The sequence below is a fragment of the Camelus dromedarius genome, chromosome 15, assembly GCF_036321535.1.
Source record: "Camelus dromedarius isolate mCamDro1 chromosome 15, mCamDro1.pat, whole genome shotgun sequence".
Lineage (NCBI taxonomy): Eukaryota > Metazoa > Chordata > Mammalia > Artiodactyla > Camelidae > Camelus > Camelus dromedarius.
In genome coordinates, this window is record NC_087450.1 from 29,622,956 (window position 1) to 29,641,290 (window position 18,335).

Consider the following 18,335-nt stretch of genomic DNA (forward strand, 5'->3'; position numbering starts at 1 on the left):
CTGAAGACTAATAACAAAATATATTTTAAAACAAAAATACTCTCAATTTTATGTTAAACATTCATTACAATAAGTCACATAATAAAGTTGATTGTATCATGAGAGAGACATATCCTGTGGTGGGGCCTGGCCCTTTAAATGAGGTCTATAATGACTGAAGAGCTCTATTACTTTCTTGTTAGGACAAGATGGATTCCAAGTAGGGTTCCCCCTCTCCAAAAAAAATTATACGCTTCTATACTAAAAGCTATCCACCTTTGATGAGTATCTCTTAATTGTTTACTTTTTAACTAAGGGTTTTTAACTAGGGCTATTAGAACTCTAGAGGGTGTTTAATCTGTTGATCTGTTTGTTTTCAAAAGTCTGACTCCTTTCATTTGTGATCCTAGGTAAGTAGTAGCTTGGAGGGTTTTACTTATACAAAAAGATCAGTTCCCTAATTTTCAGTTTTCATAAGTGTAAATTTCTAGGGTCAGAGGCTGTCTTGCAATGGAGGAGGGGAAGTTATATGAATGGATTGGGTAAGACTCCCCAGTGTTTTCATACCCCTCAAACCTGGACTCCACACCAAGGCCCCTTCTCCAGCTGTGTAGTAAAGAAAAATAGTATCATTTTCTCAATTATTTTATATTATTCTAAGTACTGACCTTAACAATTCACTGTGCACCGAATAGAAATATGACAGGGGAAGGGGCCGGGGCCCCATGCAGCCAATGTCATTCAACATGTATGAGGCTTATCACCCTTCTCCCACTAGACCAGCATTTGGGGAGTGAATGTCCATTATATGTGTAGATAGTCTGTTTGGCAATAAAGGTTTTTTTTGGGGGGGGGGGAATAAAACATAGAAAACTGAATTTTTTCTCCTTTAAAAAAGTTTGCTTTGTGTGTTTTTTCTAGTAGACTTTATGTTCTTTAGAGCAGTTTGGGTTCACAGCAAAATCGAGCAAGAAATACAGATATTTCCCATTACCCCCTAACTCCACACATTTATAGCCTCCCTCATTATTACCATCCCCTGGCAAAGTGGTACATTTGTTACAAGTGATGAACCTACACTGACACATCATTATCACTCAAAGTCCATAGTTTACATTAGGGTTTACTCTTGGTGCTGTACATTCTATGTGTTTGGACAAATGTATAATGACATGAATCCACCATTATGGTATCATTCATAGTATCACTGCCTTAAAAGTCCTCTGTGCTCTGCCTGTTCATCCATTGTTCCTTCCCAACCCCTAACAACCATTGATCTTTTTACCATCTCCATAGTTTTACCTTTTCCAGGATGTTATATAGTTGGAACCATACAGTGTGTAGCCTTTTCATATTGGCTTCTTTCACTTAGTAATACATACTTAAGTTTCCTCCATGTCTTTTCATATCATAGTTTGATAACTCATTTCTTTTTAGTGCTGAATTATATTCCATTACTTAGATATACCACAGTTTATCTATGCATTCACCTACTGAACAGTATTTTGGTTGCTTCCAAGTTTTGACAATTATGACTAAAGCTGCTATGAACATCTGTGTGAAATTTTTTGTGTGGACATTAAGTTTTCAGTTCCCTTGGGAAAACACCAAGGAACATAATTGCTGGATCGTATGGTAAGAGTATGTTTAGTTTGGTAAAAAACCACCAAACTGTCTTCCAGAGTAGCTGTACCATTTTGCATTCCCACTAGCAATGAATAAGAGTTCCTGTGCTCACTTCGGCAGCACATATACTAAAGTTGGAACGATACAGAGAAGATTAGCGTGGCCCCTGCACAAGGATGACATGCAAATTTCGTGAAGCATTCCATATTTTTAAGGATTTCTAAACAAAATTTTATCCTGTTTGATTTTTTTAACTCTGATCCAATGATAAAATTCCACCAATTTTCATTTTCCAGTATAGTTACTTCTTTTAGTTAAGTAGCTGGTAGTCTTTGGCTTCTACCCGTTTAAATATAAATAACATAGCAAGCATTTGATAGGACTAACCTGGAATCAAGTGTGCATGAATTAGAATTAGACTCAGACTATCAAACATATTTTCCTATTTTATTACAGATGGACCTTATATGAATTAAGAAAAACTTTTCTTGTTAATAAAAACTTCCTTTAAAAAAAAAAGAGTTCCTGTTGCTCCACATCATCACCAGCATTTGGTGTTGGCAGTGTTCTGGATTTTGGCCATTCTAATAGGTGTGTATTGGGTCTCCTTATCTTTTCAGTTTTTACCCTTGTCCACCTCTCCATCCCCATCATTCCTTGCAATAGATTATCTTTTCAGAAGGAGTCATGGAATTTAAGAGCTGGGCAGTAGGTGGCACAAACTTAGCAACATTAGATACATGATGGAGGGAAAGACTGAGAAATGACTAACTCAAGTCATGTGAGAGCCCTGGGAAAGGAGCAATCTGGCACACCTTCAAACCAATTCTATTTAAATAACTGAGGGCAGAGAAAAATTCATTTTCTATTAATATAAAATGTATAGCTCTTTATGATTAAAATTTAAAGAATTTATTACATGCACTGAATATAATATTTCCACTTACCTGGAAGTGTCTTTCATTTAACGTTTTTTAAACCACTTATAACTTGAACAGCAATAGTTATTCACCATAGAGGTAAATTACAGCCATAAATTTTTGCTCAAAATATATTTATAACTTCATTTTCCCCCCATAGTTTATATGTAACAAAAATAGTTCTAACTTTTCTGAAGTTCTTATCCTTTCTTTATCTTTCTTTTGGGAATTTCTAAGCCAGACAACCTCCTGTAAGATACATTCATAGCTTTAAAATGTAGAAAATAACCATCTATCCTTAAAAAAATAGTGTTAGAAATTTGGAGATTTCCAACCTCAAATCCTACCCCCATCTCTTCTTCTGACTGGCTTACCTGAGGGAGTACGCACACTTGTTATCTATGCCCCAGTGAGATCCCCAGAACCATTTTATCATTAAGCAGGCAAATGCCCAATTTATAGTGACACTTGAGTTAAGGCTGAGTAGAGGCCAAGAGATGTGAGGCCTCTTGCTTTTCCAACCCCAGTCTAAGTCCTGTGACCTCCTCAAGTGTGACAGAAGAGAGAAGAGTGAGGATAAGAGTGAGACACATGTTCTCAAGTATTAACAGCTGAGCTTAAGTTTACCTACTTGACCAGGTGCTCCAATGAGAGCTGAGAACTGAGAAGGGAAAGTGGGAGGATGAGGCCTCCTTAGCAGAGGTAGCCCATCCTCACTCCCCTACCCCCAATCCACATCTTGATTTGCTTACTACAGGGAGAGAATATGTGCAAAACAGCCCACTGCTCCTAAGGGTAGGAAATGAAAAAGCGGGCATTAGGGCCCATACAAAAGGAAAGTATCTTTCAATGTCATGATCCTGACCTCTAGAGAAGTGTCCCCAAAGTCTCTGACCAGACTAGTCACTTCTTCCATATGGAACATCTAATAAGAGGGTAGACAGAAGCAGAAGCTTAGGTGGAAGTTTCCTCCTTCATGACCTCTGGCAGAAATGCGAGAGATGCTGAACAACACCCCATTATTTGTTTCTCTTTAACAACAGGGCTTAATAATCAAACCTCTGCTCAACCAGGATTGTCCACCTAAAAGAGATTAGCAGCTCCCTCAGTTATTACCACTGTTTCTCACTGTAACTTCCTGGGACTAGTGTGATGCACAGTTAAGCTGGTCCTCCTAAGAGTTTCTGTAATGGGTCATAACAGGACATTAATCAATTTAACTTCAAGGCTGCCCTGCATCCTAGGCTAAATATTCACTCTTAAGTTTATTTCTCTTCTGAAATTATGCCTAATAATATTGCCCAAAACTGGTCAACAGAGATTACTTTTTAAAGTCCAAATAAAGAAAAAAAAAAAAAAGCTGAAAATGGAACAATGTGAAGCCCTTCCCATTATTAAATTACCAGAGAAATTCAAGTCCAAAATGAATTCCTCTTCCTATTGTATATTAAACTCCAAAGACCATAAAGTAAAATTATTCTTCTCCCTAGTTTCCTGATCTTTTCAGTCTCTGTCAGAAGAGGGTTTGGATTCCTTCAGCAGCCACTGTGCCCTGGGCCTTCTTCCATTACCATGGGTGTAGCATTTTTAGCACCATCAAGTTTGAAGTAATCCACTCGAATTTCTCACGTCCTATAAATGTAAAAAGCAAATGTGACTCCTGAAGTAACAGCATTTTGCAAACAAAATGATGTTCCTAGAACCCAGCGTATAGACCTTTGTTGCTGTTGCCTATCAGAGATTGTAGCAGGCTTAGTGTTATCTGGGAAGGGGAATAATGCACAGGGAACAAAAGATGGAGAACACCTGTTTGGTTTCCACCATGCCAGGATGCCTAGTAGAACATGTAAGTTTTCCAACTACTATATGTGAATTTAAATCCAGCTAGGATAAATTTCCCATCAAGAGGTTAACTGTGACATAGAACATAGTTGCTTTTAATAAGAACATAGTTGACTTTCTACATAACATCTTCCTCTTTCTCCCAAAAAGGGACCCACGTTTCCTCCATCCAGCTGACCGAATCTGAAGCTACAGGGGAAAGTCTGATTAGCCTAAAAGTAATCCCCTCGTGATTGCCAGAGAGTAAGTCAAGAATGGGCATAGGGCCCAATTAGGTACAAAGAGACATGAAAATGTTTACAGTGGTAGCATCTAAAATGTCTAGATCACATCCAAATCTTCCTGCTTTCTCTTGGTATCCTCATGTTTTGAATACTTCTGTGTCCATTTCCCTCTTGAGTCTGGTGTTTCTGGCCTGGAAGCCCAGCATTGAATTGAGCCTGGTCTCTGTCAAGTGACATAGCTTCCTTTTCCATGTGTGAACACAGCACGGCATATTTATAATAGGCAACTCTGCAGTCCGTGCTTATAGCCTTACGGCTGATCTTCTCTGGTTATTTGTCCATCTCCAGTAGGACTCCAAGTCTTTTAAGCTTTATGACACAGCTGCTGCCACTGAATACTGCTCTAGAACCCCTTAGGTCTATTAACCTTGCTTCCAAGATTCTCTTCCCTGAAATGTCTCTTAGCTGGATTATCACTCTCAACAAATTTGTGAATCTGAAGCTTCTGTTGATGCCTGCAGAGGCCATAATCTCAGGATAATACAGGGGTCTAATATGTCCCCTGACATGTGCTCCTCTAAACCCCTCTTCTTTTAGCTTTAACATTCTCTAATCCTTGAGTAACTTGTGCTACTTCATATATTACTTTCTGCCATTTCTTTCTCCACTCCTGTTCCACTTCTTTCGATAATTCTGTTCTTTTCAAGGAGGCCCAAGTGAGTTTTTAAATTTTAATCTGATTCTTAAATGGGTCCAGTTTTTCCACTAACACAGATAAAATTCCAGCTGCAGTCCTTTTTTTCCTTCCTCCTTTCCTTTCGTCTTTCTTTCTTTCCCTGTGCATTTGTTTCCTGACCAACTCCATAGATTCTCTCTTGAGAGGCTCCCATAGAGCCATTGTCTTGTTATACAAGAGCCATACCTTCTTCCCTACATATAATGTCTTAAAAATCATCAAGTAAGTCCTGAAATGACACCAATGCCAACACCACCAACAATAATGGCTAATAGTTTACTGAGCCCCTACTATGCACCAAGCACTCTTCTAAGTATTTTATAGGTATTACACTACTTAATCCTCACAACAAGCCCTTGAAATGAGGACTATTATCATGCCCATTTTACAGATGCAGAAACTGAAGAACAGAGAGGTTAAGTAACTTGCCCAAGGTCAGCCAGCCAGAAAGTGGCAGAGCCCCCTCTTGGCTTTTCACTCTTACATTTGCTCATGCTATGGACACCTACCAGTCCTTCCATAATATAACACCCTTTTAGTGTTTGGCCTAGTCTTCTCTCAATGCTTTAAAATTAGGTATACTTTTAAAAAGCAAAAATAAAGATTTACAGTGGTCTATCACAGCTCATCCTAAATTTTGAACATAATTTCTTTTAATACGGCTATGTCTCTATTATTCCACAGGGAAGGGTATTAAAGTTAGAGTCTATAATTTTTTAAAGATAACCTCTATTATGAGTATAACTGGATTGCATGCTTACCAGGTTTTTCCACGTATACATTTAATTTAAATCCTTAGTTCCAAGTTAATTTTCACTGCCTAACTAATAAAATATTATCTGAGCATGTACTAAGGAATGAATTTTTGCAGCTTAGTGAGATAAGTCATTCATACTCTAACAAGGATATTTTAAACAGAGCTGATTATTCCTTCAGGAAAACCATATTCAGATCAAACTAATTTCCTAAATGACATAAAAGGAATGAGCAGCTTTGAGGTGTCTTATGTAACTGACTGAGTGCTGACGGCTCGGGACTAAATGATGGAATAACAGAGGAAAGGGAAGCTGAATCTTTGAAATGGTAAAAATGATCATTTAAAAATCACAGTAAATATCACCTGCCAGGTATTAAAATGATTAAAGAGCTTATTTTTTCCACACTCCTATTGTGATAGGTTTAATAAACAAATAATTTTAAGTACCCTAACCTGTTAAGCATCAGTAATTAGTTGAGAAAAACAAACACAAATGTTCTTGAAGGGAGAGCAAACCCTGAGGGAATTTAGTCCTCTGAAATTATGCTAAGTGTATACTGAAATCATTCTGGGGACTCCTACCCCAAATAAAAATTCCCTTAAAGTTTTTCTCCTGTTTTCTCTCACACATAACTTCCATGATAGCTAATTGACAGGATTATTCGCTAACACAGGTGGACCTGGCAAAGGATAAAAACCACCTGGAATATTTTGGGTTTTCACTGGAAGAATTAAGAATCTATGACACCTGTGAATGGGAAGAGCACCAGACTGGCAGGTATTAACTTTGCCACTAAGTATTTATGGGATTTGGTTTTGTCACCTCACCTCTTTGAACTTCAGTTTCCCAATCTGTCAAATACAAAAATGAGAATTAAATGATGTCAAAGGCCCATTCTAACAACTCCCAAGTTCTACAATTTTAAGTTAACATGGCTTTGAACACTTTTGCACAAAGAACTCTCTAAAATTTAATCCTGTAAGATAAACTAAAAATATGTAGGAACCAGTGATATGGGGATAGGATATTTTTTATTATCTCCCAGTAGATAGTCCATTATTGTTAAACTAGTTTCTCTCTTGCACTTCATCAGTCACCATGGCTCCAAGAAAGGGAGCAGAGCAGATGTCATTACAAGAATGAAGAGGATATGGTACATAAGGAAATCTACTGTCACACAAGAAAGAGAAAAATCCATCTCTTACATCCCATAAGAGATGAAAGAAGAGAAGGGGACAGGAAGAAGTAATCAGACCCAGTGTGCTTACTTCCTGTGCCTTCTCAGGGTGGAAGCTAGAATTGGAGGTATATAGTTGAAGTATTCACACAGATATGGGGAAGTCAAGAAAATGGGTTAGTGGTTTGCTTCCCTGGGCATGTCTGTGAACACTAGGAACTCTGCTTTCAGCTTGATGGCATGTTCAACACGACATAGGCAACACTGGTAGAGGGAGGTAACTTAATAGATGAGCCTGAACCAAATCTCCTGGCTCATCAAGGCCTACATGGGGTATTCTAGAAATTCAGAAGTTCCCACATGTCTCAATGAGAAGATAGAATGACATCGTGAGAATCAATGGACCTGCAGAGGCCTGAGGTCAGTAAAGAGGTTGCAGTGTATAGGGTAAATGGTTCAGTATGGACTTCAGTAAAGGAAACAGCATGACTTCTGAAAAGGACAGAAATGAGCAGTTTTACTTCTGAGGCTAGCAGTTCTGTTTTCAGACCATACCAGACACTTCATACTAGAAGACAACACAAGGACTGGCATACATGGCTCAGGGCCCTTCCCGGATGCCATGTCAGCCTTTCCATCCCTCAGGGCTGCTACTAGCCACTGTGTGAATTAGAAAAAGGCACTTCCTTTATCAAGACACTTTACTTCAACCTATCAGAAAACTGTCATAATATACTGGTTTTGTTAAAATAAGGCATCTTACTGCCACATGCCTGAGAACTGTCATAATAAACTTTAATCTAGGATGCTGAAGATGTGAAAGACACTCCATCTATGTATACCTTATACAGCAACCCTTTCCTCCCATAAATATCTTGGAATGAGAGGGAGGTGGGAAAATAAAATACGTAAGAGTCAGCATTTACCTATAAAGAAGATAACGTGGAGACTAAACTAGGATAAAAATTACACAGGACAAGCTATGCTTTCTTTGTACATGTGAATTGATTGAGTTGTCTGCCATACCAAAATACAAACTCTTTATGCTGAAGGTTTTGTCTTTTCCTTTTTTTGGTATCTCCCATAACACCTTATAAAGTAATGCACACACAGAAGGAACAAATAAATGCTTGCTAAATAAAAAAGTAAATCTTTAGAAAAATCAGAATTATGGATTCACTTATAATATATATAAAGCATGTAATTTTCCTTTTTCCCCCTACAGTTATTTGAACCAAATCTACAATTTGACCCATTTGCACCTTGCTAACAACCAGAAAAATCTGCAGTTCTTTCATTGTTTTGTCTCCTTCCTCAAATTTCTTCTTGAGAAGGAAACTTATATCTGAGTTTCTCCATTTTCAGGACCAAACAGAGATCATCTCAAAATTACAGAATTTTTAAAAGTTGAAAACAGTTTGTACCTCTTGGAGAGTGATGGAAATGTTAGCTATCTTGATCGTGGTGGTGGTTTCATTGGTGTATACATCTACCAAAAAATCATCAAATTGAACATCTGACATGTGTAGTTTACTGTACAGAAATCATACCACAATAAAGGTGTTTTTAAAAACTGAAAACAGGATTATGTAATCCAAACCAAACCCTTATTAAAAGGTGAGGAGACCCTGATACCTAGAAACGTAAAGTATTTTGCCTAGAGGCACATATCAAGTCAGGGACTCAAACACCCTACACAATCTGGCTCTGCCCCCCACCTCCCGTCTCCCAAAATACACTTTCCCCCTCTAACCTCTACTTCCCTTATCATACTTTGTAACCACTTAATCATCTGTCTCAAACCTAAGACAGCAAGTGATCCAACTCAAAAGAGAAAGCAATCACCCAAAAGTTTGAAAATCAGAGAATCTGTAAACTGCCAGTTTTACCATATCCATAAAATGATAAACAAAAGAGCGGAGAGACTTGAGAAAGGGTACTTTTTCAGCCATCACAACAACAGCTAGGGAATAAAAACCCGTTCTCCTTGGGGAGAGATTATGCTGAAGGGACCAGATATAGATACAGAAGATAATTCCCCTTGGAGTTTTTTCTTTTCCTTTGAGTTTGTGAGATCTAAAAAAAAAAATTTTTTTTTTATCGCATGAACAATCACAACCTCAATACACTTACGTCTCTCTTTTTCTCACATACTATTCCCCCAAACATTATATAGCCCACATCTTCAAAGAGTAAACTGACCAAAGGTCTGTTACCTATTAACCAAAACCTTTTCAAGATTTAGATGATTCCCCTTAGACCATAATTAGGAACCGACTTCAAACTTCCGTTACCAAGCTCAAAGCTCGGTAAAGTGGATCTCCAAGGTGTGCAAATACCCTCAGCTTGACTAAAGGGCACAGAATCTCTAGCGCTCCCTGCAGCTCAGACTTTGAACCTACCTACCATAAAAAAAAAAAAAAAAAAAAAAAAAAAAAACCCAAAAAAACCCGAGTTATCGAAGATTGGCTACCTCACTCCACTTTTTTTTTTCCGCTTAAAAAATTGGGTAAAGAGGGGGAAGGCTGAAACGGCGAACCGAAGGATTAAACACTACTCCCCATTACATCAGCAGCCCCCGCCCTTTCCTCCCAGCACCCCCTCTCCTAGAATCGTCGCTACGCACTAGCGCTCTCTTCGCCCACCCCCCTGCTCTATTATATGCCCTGATACCTCCCCATTATCACCGGCCCTACCACACTCCCCTATCCTCCATCCCCCTCCTTGGCGGGGGAGGGAGGAAACCCGAGAGAGGAAACAGGGCGTTGAAGGAAGGGACTTCGCGATAAGACCGGAGGCCCCATTGGCCCGGAGGTTGTATAAACACCTCCCATTGGCTGCTTGACCTAAATCCCCGCCTCTCTTCTTCCCCGCCCATTCACCCCTCCCCCCGCCGCCCCGCGGCCCTCCCCCGCGCCCCTGGCCAGCCCCGCGGCGGGGAGGGACCGACTGGGCGAGTGGTGGCTCCGGTGGTGTCAATGGCTCCTCCTGCCACGGAGCAGCAGCAGAAGCAGCGGCGACGGGGCTGAGGAGGAGGAGGAAAGGCTCCTTTAAGGAGGAGGAACGACGACGCCTCGTTTTCCCCCTATCTCCTCCCTTCACACTCATTTCCCCTTCGCCGAGGAGAGAAGGGGGGAGGAGAGAGAAGAGGCCGAAGAAAGAGAAAAAATTCCTCTCAGAAATCTCTTTCAGGGAGTGTGGGGGGGAGGAAGAGGGAAAAAAAGAGCCGGGCGCCCCCTGCTCCCTCCCTCCCTGCTCTCCCTCTCTTCTCCTCCTTCTCCCTTCCTCACCCGCCCGCCCACTCCCCCCGCCGCCGGAGACGCCGCTCGGGAGTCGGCGGGACCGGGGTCTGTCTCCTCAGCCGCCGACGCCGCGCTTCGCCTCGGGATCCCCAGGCGGGCGGACGCCCTTTCTTTCTTTCTCTTCGCCTTGCCCGTCTTTCTGTCTCCGTCCCCCGCGGCCGCCCCGCCCGGAGGCCTCGGCCTTCCCCGTGCGTCAGGCCCGCCCGCCTGACCTCGCTCGGTGTCTGTCTCCGCGGGCCTTTCTCTTGACTGGGGGTCTCGCTTGCCCCTCCGCCCTTACCATCTCCCCTTCCCCTCGCCCCCTTTCTTTCCTTCCCCCTCTCCCCACCCCCTTCTCCTGCCCCGGAGCTCGCGGTGCGTGTGTGTGTGTGTGTCCCTCCGCCAACGCCGCCACCTCAGCCCGGCAAATGAACTCCGTCCGAGCCGCCAACCGGAGACCCAGGCGAGTGTCGCGGCCGCGCCCGGTGCAGCAACAGCAGCAGCAGCCCCCGCAGCAGCCGCCGCCGCAGCCGCCCCAGCAGCAGCCGCCGCAGCAGCAGCCTCCGCCGCCGCCGCAGCAGCAGCAGCCTCCGCCGCCACCACCGCCGCCTCCGCCGCTGCCCCAGGAGCGGAACAACGCCGGCGAGCGGGGTAAGGCCGCGCTCCCTCCCCGCCGCCCGCAGGGCTGGCCGGGACCCGCGGGGAGGGAGGCCGGGACGGGCGGGGGGCGTCCTGTGCGCCCGGGGGTGGGAGACGGAGGCTGAGCGGAGGCGGGTCCTCCGGTGCCGCAGTGTCAGTCCGGCCCGGGCCCCGACCGGCAGGAAAAGCCCCGGCTTCCCCACTCGCCCGGGCTTTCGCTCAGGCCGCGCTTTGTTTGGTTTCGGGGGCTCGGCACCCTCTCCCCACACCCAACCCTCTGGCTTCTTGGCTCGCTCGGGGACCCCGCAGGAGTCTGTTGGTGGGTAGAGGGAAAGCGAAGGGTGGGATTTCCCCCTTTTCGGCTGCTTTCCACGGTTTGGTCTCCCGTTTCCAATAGAAGGTGGGGGGAACGACTGGGAGTTATTGGGTGGTGGGGCTGGCTGGGGAACTTGTTTTCCCCCTTTTCTCTGTTAGCCTCCCCCTTCCTGTGGAGGAGGGGAGAGGGGGAATCGGAGTGGTCGGTGGTGTTGGCCGGGGAACTTGTTTCCCCCGCCTCCCCTCCCTAGTCACGGGGTAGGGGGAGCAGCGACTCCTCTCCCAACCCCACAATGTTTGCTGCGCAGTTTGGCTTTAGTTACAGAACCCCCTGGGAAGGACCCGTTAAATCAAGACCTTTAAATAAATAAGTATCGAATCCATCGGCCATTTCCAGCCCCCTCCCTCGCGTGCGGTGCAGTTACCCTTCCGCTCTATCGACACCCCTTCTCGCCTGTCCTCCCCTAGCATACCCCCACGCCACCGGGCTACCCTCCATCTCCTAGTGGGGTTTGAACGCTCCTTCCTTAGAACTGGCCCCTTGGGTGAGAGTGTGTGCGTGTGTGTGTGTGTTGTGTCCAAGGCCTAGTGAAATGTGTCAGTTGGACCCAACTGTGCAGCTCTGTCTGGTAACCACCATTGTCTAAGGGCTGAGGCTCCCGAGGGTTGGATTCTTGCTTTAGCAAAAATAATGTTCAGTTCTACTTTGACGATGTGGTTATTTTGGGAGGTTTAGGAGGTAGGGTGTTGCACCTCGGTCTCCAAACCTGACTATTCTCTTTATTAATTAGCTGCTCTCAGTGGTGGTGTAGGTCAGTACCATATTTATGTGTACGACTGTTGTTTTAAGGAGGAGGGGAATTGTTAGGAGACATTTTGCGTATTTTCGTTGGCAGATTAAGGTTAATTTTACGTGCGTTCGTTGTCACACCTCCTTTAATTAAGGGAATCAAGATTAAATGCCTTTTTAAAATTATACATTCTTTCCTTTAAAACTGTTTCATTGTTGAACAAAATACTTAAATGAAAGAGGGAGATAGTAATCTGAAAAATAGTTTAAAGGGTTTTCACTAGTTACTGTTACAGATAGTCCTTGTAAAAGCAGTTTGCTATATGTTGCTAGAAAGAATGTGATGTTTCAAGCCAGTCAGAGGTCTTGTGCAACATTATTGGTAAATGTGTTTTAATGGTTGTTTGCTACATTTACCAATTTTTTTGTAAATTAAAAATATTTGTAATTCCATCATTTCCTTTTACATGTGCATATCAGGGTTCACCTGTGTTCCATTCAAATAATATTCAGATCTCCTTTCAGAACTGGCACTATATATAATGGGGTTGACAGTTTTTTTAAAGAGAAAACAATGACACTGGATTGAAATCCTAGCATAATAAGAATTCTATTGCTAGAAGTGAGCTTTTTCAAGATGTACTGATTTGTTAATTACATTAACAGTGAATCAGATCCTTTCAGCCAAACTTATTTTAGTTTCATTTTTAAGTGTTTATTCTGAATCTCCTTTTCACTATTTGTATGTAATTTCAAACTTAGTTGAAGTACTTATATCTTGGTCACTTTTCTTCATTTTCTTCATTTGTTTGAAATTATTAGCTAATAAAGTCTATTTCCTTTTGCAGTAAAGTGGCTTAGCTGTTGGCAGTCACATGCCAGAGTGTCATTTTTCTTTTCATTGATATCCATAAACTGACTAAGATGTTCATGAATCAGAATTTCAGTATGTACCCAACCAAATGGTAAATCAAGTTCACTGTAGAATTGTTGCTTTGCTGCTGCTAGTAGAAACTGTTCTGGAGATTCTGTGTTGGCACAGAGGGGAAAAGAGCTTGCTGATTAGCCTTCAGGGAAAATGCTATGGGTCTTTTAGAGGGCAAATAAATGGCCTCAAAATGAATAAAACATTAAGATGAATTGAAAGGCAAAAATAAAGATTTTGCTAGCTTTATGTTTAAAAATGTCATTTTTTGAGAATTGGCGTTTTGATTACATTTTAAAATGTACAGTTCACATAATGATTCAGAAGTTAACTAAGAAGAGTACTTTTTATTTTAAAGGTTTTGTGGAGTATGCAAAGTGTCACTATTTCTGGCTTGAATAGGGAAGGTTTTGTTTGTTTGAAAATCTGCTGCGTTTTATCATTCTGACAAGGTAATTAAGGAACTACAGCTAACATGTGTGCGCACGTGTTTTACTTTTCACTAACTCTTAATGGATAGGTAACTCTTGCGTTAGTCTTGGATAGAGTTACATAATACTGGATCAGAAAACTTTCCAAGTAAGGAATTGAAATGAGACTCACTGTTTTAAGACAACTTAAGTAAATTCATATAAAATTACTATTCATTTCATATAAAGTTGGACTTTCGGCTTTTTAGTGGTAATAAAATACTTACAGGATACTATTTTTTTCTAAGTAGAAATTCTGTCAGAACTGGTTTTTGGTAGCTGCTTTGCCCACAGGTTAGTCTAAAAACTTCCTTGACACCTCTTTTAAAAAAATGTTTGAATGTTTGTAATGGTCAATGTTTGAAGAAGAAAGAAACAACCTTATAGAATGAAATCTTAGGACTTTTCAATGCCTTTCTTAGGGGGGACATTTTCTTAGACCCCACATTGGGAAATAATCAGCCTGGGTAGTTTGTGGAATGCTGTCTTCACTCTTGTTATCTGAAAAGATCCACTGTCTAAAGATGGAATACAAATCATTAGCCTCTTTAGGTTTTTAACATAAATTCCTGAGTTTAGGATATCACATACCACTTTAAGCTAGTAAGAAATAATTTGTGTTCCACATAGGGACACTTTGATAATATATTCTAGAGTCGATGAAATTGAAAGTAGTGTGAGGTGGAATTTCTTAAATAATGTTTGTTTTCTTTTAAAATCATAAAAGTTTAGCATTTGCAACTTGTTCTGCTGAACTTATCTTGAAATCTATTTGGTAGTCTTTTTCTAGAAGTATGTATGAGGAAATCTTACAAGTCTGCAGAAGTACTATGTATTCTGATCATTTTTAAGTTTTTAGTTGTTAAAAGTGATTACTTTGAATAGGTATTAAATGCACGTGACTTAAAATGCAAGTCCCTTTCCTACACCTGCCCTCAGCTACCAAATTCTCCTACCTGGAGTCAATCTATTGATTGATTATTATATCTATTATTAGTTTCTCATTTATTATGTTTTAATAAAAGAGGAAGCTTGAGTTCTGAAAACAGTCTTGAAATGGAAGTTCTGAAAAATAGGTGTAATATTCAAGTTATTGGAAAACATAAGATTGAAGTTCTGAAATTTTAACTGATTATTGTTCAAGAAATTTAATGAATAAAATATAGTAATGAATTTTGATGTTAATTTCTAGTCTGAAATAATCGTATAGAGATCATATAGAGTAAAAGTGTAATCAGTCTCTTTAATCCCATATTTTGGGATTAAAATCTCACCTATGATCCTGGAATTACAGGGGATTTTGTTTTTTGAGTGAACTTGTTAAAAAGAATTCAGTACATACAGAATTACATAAAATGTTTTTGATGGAGGTACATATTTATTACATGCAGCAACCAGGAAACTCTTTAGTGTTCTAGTTATGCACACTAATTACACTTTCTGTAGGGTTGTTGTAGCCCATAATACTTTAACTTCAAGTTCTTCTTACTGTTTACAGAATAAGGAACTTCTGCAGCCTTTCTAGATAGAAGAGTTCTGGGTAAGGAACATGATTTTTCCTCTTTTAGTAATTAAGTAATGTGGGTCAGTACTCTCCCATCTTGTGACTAAACCTTAAAAATATTTACATCCCATGAGAAGAGAGATGCCACTCAACTAACTGTGTGTGTGTGTGTGTGTGTGTGTGTGTGTGTGTGTAGCCTGTTTTCTCAATGCTTAGGAATTATTTGAGGGGTTAGAAATGGGATAGTGACAATGCTGATGTTAGAGTTCTGCTGATGAGACCTAAGGGTTGTCCCTATAGTGCTTGTCTCTTTCTTTACTGGAAATTCTGGCAAACCCAAGGAAAGGTCAGACAGCTTGGAGACCTACCAGGTAAGGCAAAAACCACCAGTAGATCCTGACCTGTTAGTGAGGATCCCTGAACTTAAATTTGGCAGAATTTAAGGCTAGTGAGTATTTTCTTAGGTTTTTTTTTTCGTATTTTTTTAACTTTGAAAATAAACTATAGTAATGAGTTATTTCAACTTGTAGTCTCTTATTGTCCCCCCCCCCCTTTATTCCTAACAAGTTACTCTTATTTTGTGTCTATCTTGTCCCACTGGTCTCTGAAGGGTTTTCTGTTTTAGACTTTCCATTTTTCAAATTTATCATCCCTTTGACTTTCATTCTTGTCTTCCAGAGAACTCTGGTTAGTATGTGAGATTGTTAGCAAGGCACCCCCAAATTACAGTTGTCACTCTCTGAAAATAAAATTACGAAGAAGCAGGTCACTCTCTCTCGCCTTCTGAGACAGCCTCCACTCTGTCTATGGAGTGTACATCTCTCTAAATAAATCTGCTTTTACTTAAAAAAAAATTGTGAAGAACCAAAATATAAGGGGTGAGACAGCTGGGAGTAGTGTGATGGTAAGAGCTCAGAGTTAGAGCTGGCTAGACCTGGGTTGTAGTCCAAGCTACACCCCTAACAAGCTGTTTTGACATGGGGCAAGTAGTGTAACCTCTTCAAGCCTTACTTTATTATCTTTAAACTGAGAGTGGTTAACACTTGCCTTATAATAATTGTAAAGAGATAGTAAAATATCTAGCATATGGTAGATGCTCATTAAATATCAGTTCTTCTAAATATTGAAAAAAATAGTATGGAATGGAATCAGCCATTTATAAAACTAAACCTAAGAGATAAAATATGTATGAGTCGTTAAAGAGTTCCTGGTATACCCCAAAATGCAGTCTAGATGACATGGTGTAACCTCAGAGAAACTGATTTGTGGTTACAAATCACTAATCTTATACTTAATGAATTATAATATTCTTTGAAAAGAGAATAAGAAAACAGAAGAAATGGGTATTTGGAATAACAGTAAACATTGACTCTGTTTCTTCTTATGTACTAGAGTCTGTGCCAGGCACTTTTTTATATATACTATTCCTCTTAGCAGTTCTGTATGGTGGCCATTACACAGCAGTGAATATACATAGTAAATAGCAGAGAAGAGTTTCAGAATTGATTTATATCACCTGGCCTTTATAAACAAGGGGAGATACTGAAATACATTTGGCACAGTATCTCCATCACTTTCAAAGAAAGGAATAACCTAGGCCTTGCAGCACATCTGTCCCCTGTCCTATCCCATCTATCCTGTTGGAGGCTGACACAGTAGTCTGATGCCAATGATTGTTAAATTATTTAGTTTCACATTTTCTAAATAACTTTTTGATCATAATTTTACCTCATATAGATTTGTCTCCAGATGAGATTGCACTGATTGGCCTGCATGTTTTTCCAGCTTGTTGATGAGATCACTAAGCACTCATTGTACAAAGAAGGGTAGATTTCCCTTGAATTACTCATAAGTTATGAATAAAGGGTGTTAAGTCATTTTTTAGGTCATCGTTATAGGCTGGACTATTTCAAGAAAGAAAAAATGTGAGTTAAATTAGACTTCAGTGGTAATTTTGACAGGTTTGTAGACTATCTTTTTTTCACCGTAGTTTGGTGTCTACATGCATGGGGTTTTTATGTATGTTTGGTTGACATAAGAAATGTGCTTAAACTTAATCCTTAGAAAATAGGGAAATGAAACTAGCTAACTTCCTTTGCGTAATTTATCTTAGTTGAAGGCAGATCTCGAAAATATTTACTTTACTTTGAAAATGAATGCGTTGTGTATCTCTTTTATCTTAAAACACCCCAAATAAAATAGCATAATTAAAAGCAAATGTAAGTTGTATATGTTAGTTGCTTGTTCTCTAAATTTTAGAAAATCCAATTGTCAAATGTTCTGCCCTTCTAACACATGGAAAATTGTATGATTATGTTCAAAAAAGAAAAAATTATTAAGTCCTATTCTTTCAACTGGTGGCTAAACCTTATAAAACAAGGTATGCTTTCACATCTCATTAGAGATGAGGTAGCATTCATCTTTTTTATGAAGACAGCCTATTTCTCTATTTTCTCAAAGCTTAGAAATTATTTGAGTGATAGAAATGGAGAAGAACCTGTGCTTTTAAATCATTTTTCTGGTAACAGTGATAATCTTAGTTTCATTTTTTTCCCCTAGTGTACATTCAACACAGTGTACTGTGTTGAGTTGTGTCAGAATCTTTGCTGAAAGTTTGTGTGGAATTAACTGGCTACTTACATGAGTTCAGCTTTTGACATTAGTTCCTTTAGTACCATGTATTGATTACTGACCTGAATCAGTTTAGCTTTTGCTGGTTTGCTGACTCTACTTGGGTTTAGATATGAGAATTCTTTTTGCACTCAAGTATTGATTTTGTGCCTTGCATTCATAATATGTAACCTTGTGTGTGTGTGTGTGTGTGTTTGTGTATGTATAAGAACACAAGGCTCTGTGAGACTCTCCAATACTTAGGAGGTAGGGAGTGGGGAAAAGGAAAGGCCTATTTACCTGTTGTATTTTGAGGGTTGGTATATATATGTGTGTGTGTGTGTGTGTGTGCGTGTGTGTGTGTATGTTATTTTATTGATCATACCTTTTTGGAAAAAGAAAACACCAGGCTTTAAGGAAAATTAGAAGTGAGTAGAATTTAACAACGAAAGGTAGGAGTCATTCAAGTTTGTATCATGGCACAGAAGATCAAAAAAGACTTGTTTGAGAGAAATGGGGTTGGATGAAGACACTATTTT

General features: G+C 40.2%; 1 protein-coding gene, 1 long non-coding RNA gene and 1 other non-coding gene across 14 annotated transcripts in view; all 3 read left to right on the forward strand.

Moving 5' to 3' along the window:
• The window catches only part of LOC105092355 (uncharacterized), a 286,171-nt gene extending 276,017 nt beyond the window's left edge, over nt 1–10,154 (forward strand). For 3 of the 12 annotated variants that reach the window (XR_010384187.1, XR_010384177.1, XR_010384189.1), the window contains 2 exons: nt 2,062–2,196; nt 4,518–8,478. This is a non-coding gene — a long non-coding RNA (uncharacterized LOC105092355). The other 9 variants (XR_010384184.1, XR_010384182.1, XR_010384186.1 and 6 more) reach the window with 9 other exon arrangements.
• Nucleotides 1,710–1,817, forward strand: LOC116157558 (U6 spliceosomal RNA). Its single transcript, XR_004141688.1, has one exon. It is a non-coding gene; the product is annotated as a U6 spliceosomal RNA (small nuclear RNA).
• A 40-nt stretch (nt 10,155–10,194) lies between the features above and the next one.
• Nucleotides 10,195–18,335, forward strand: part of FBXO11 (F-box protein 11) — a 77,678-nt gene continuing 69,537 nt past the window's right edge. Inside the window, exon 1 of the mRNA XM_031466969.2 lies at nt 10,195–11,194. Coding sequence (XP_031322829.2) covers nt 10,972–11,194 — 223 coding nt within the window. The 5' untranslated portion in view covers nt 10,195–10,971. The remainder of the gene's footprint in view (nt 11,195–18,335) is intronic.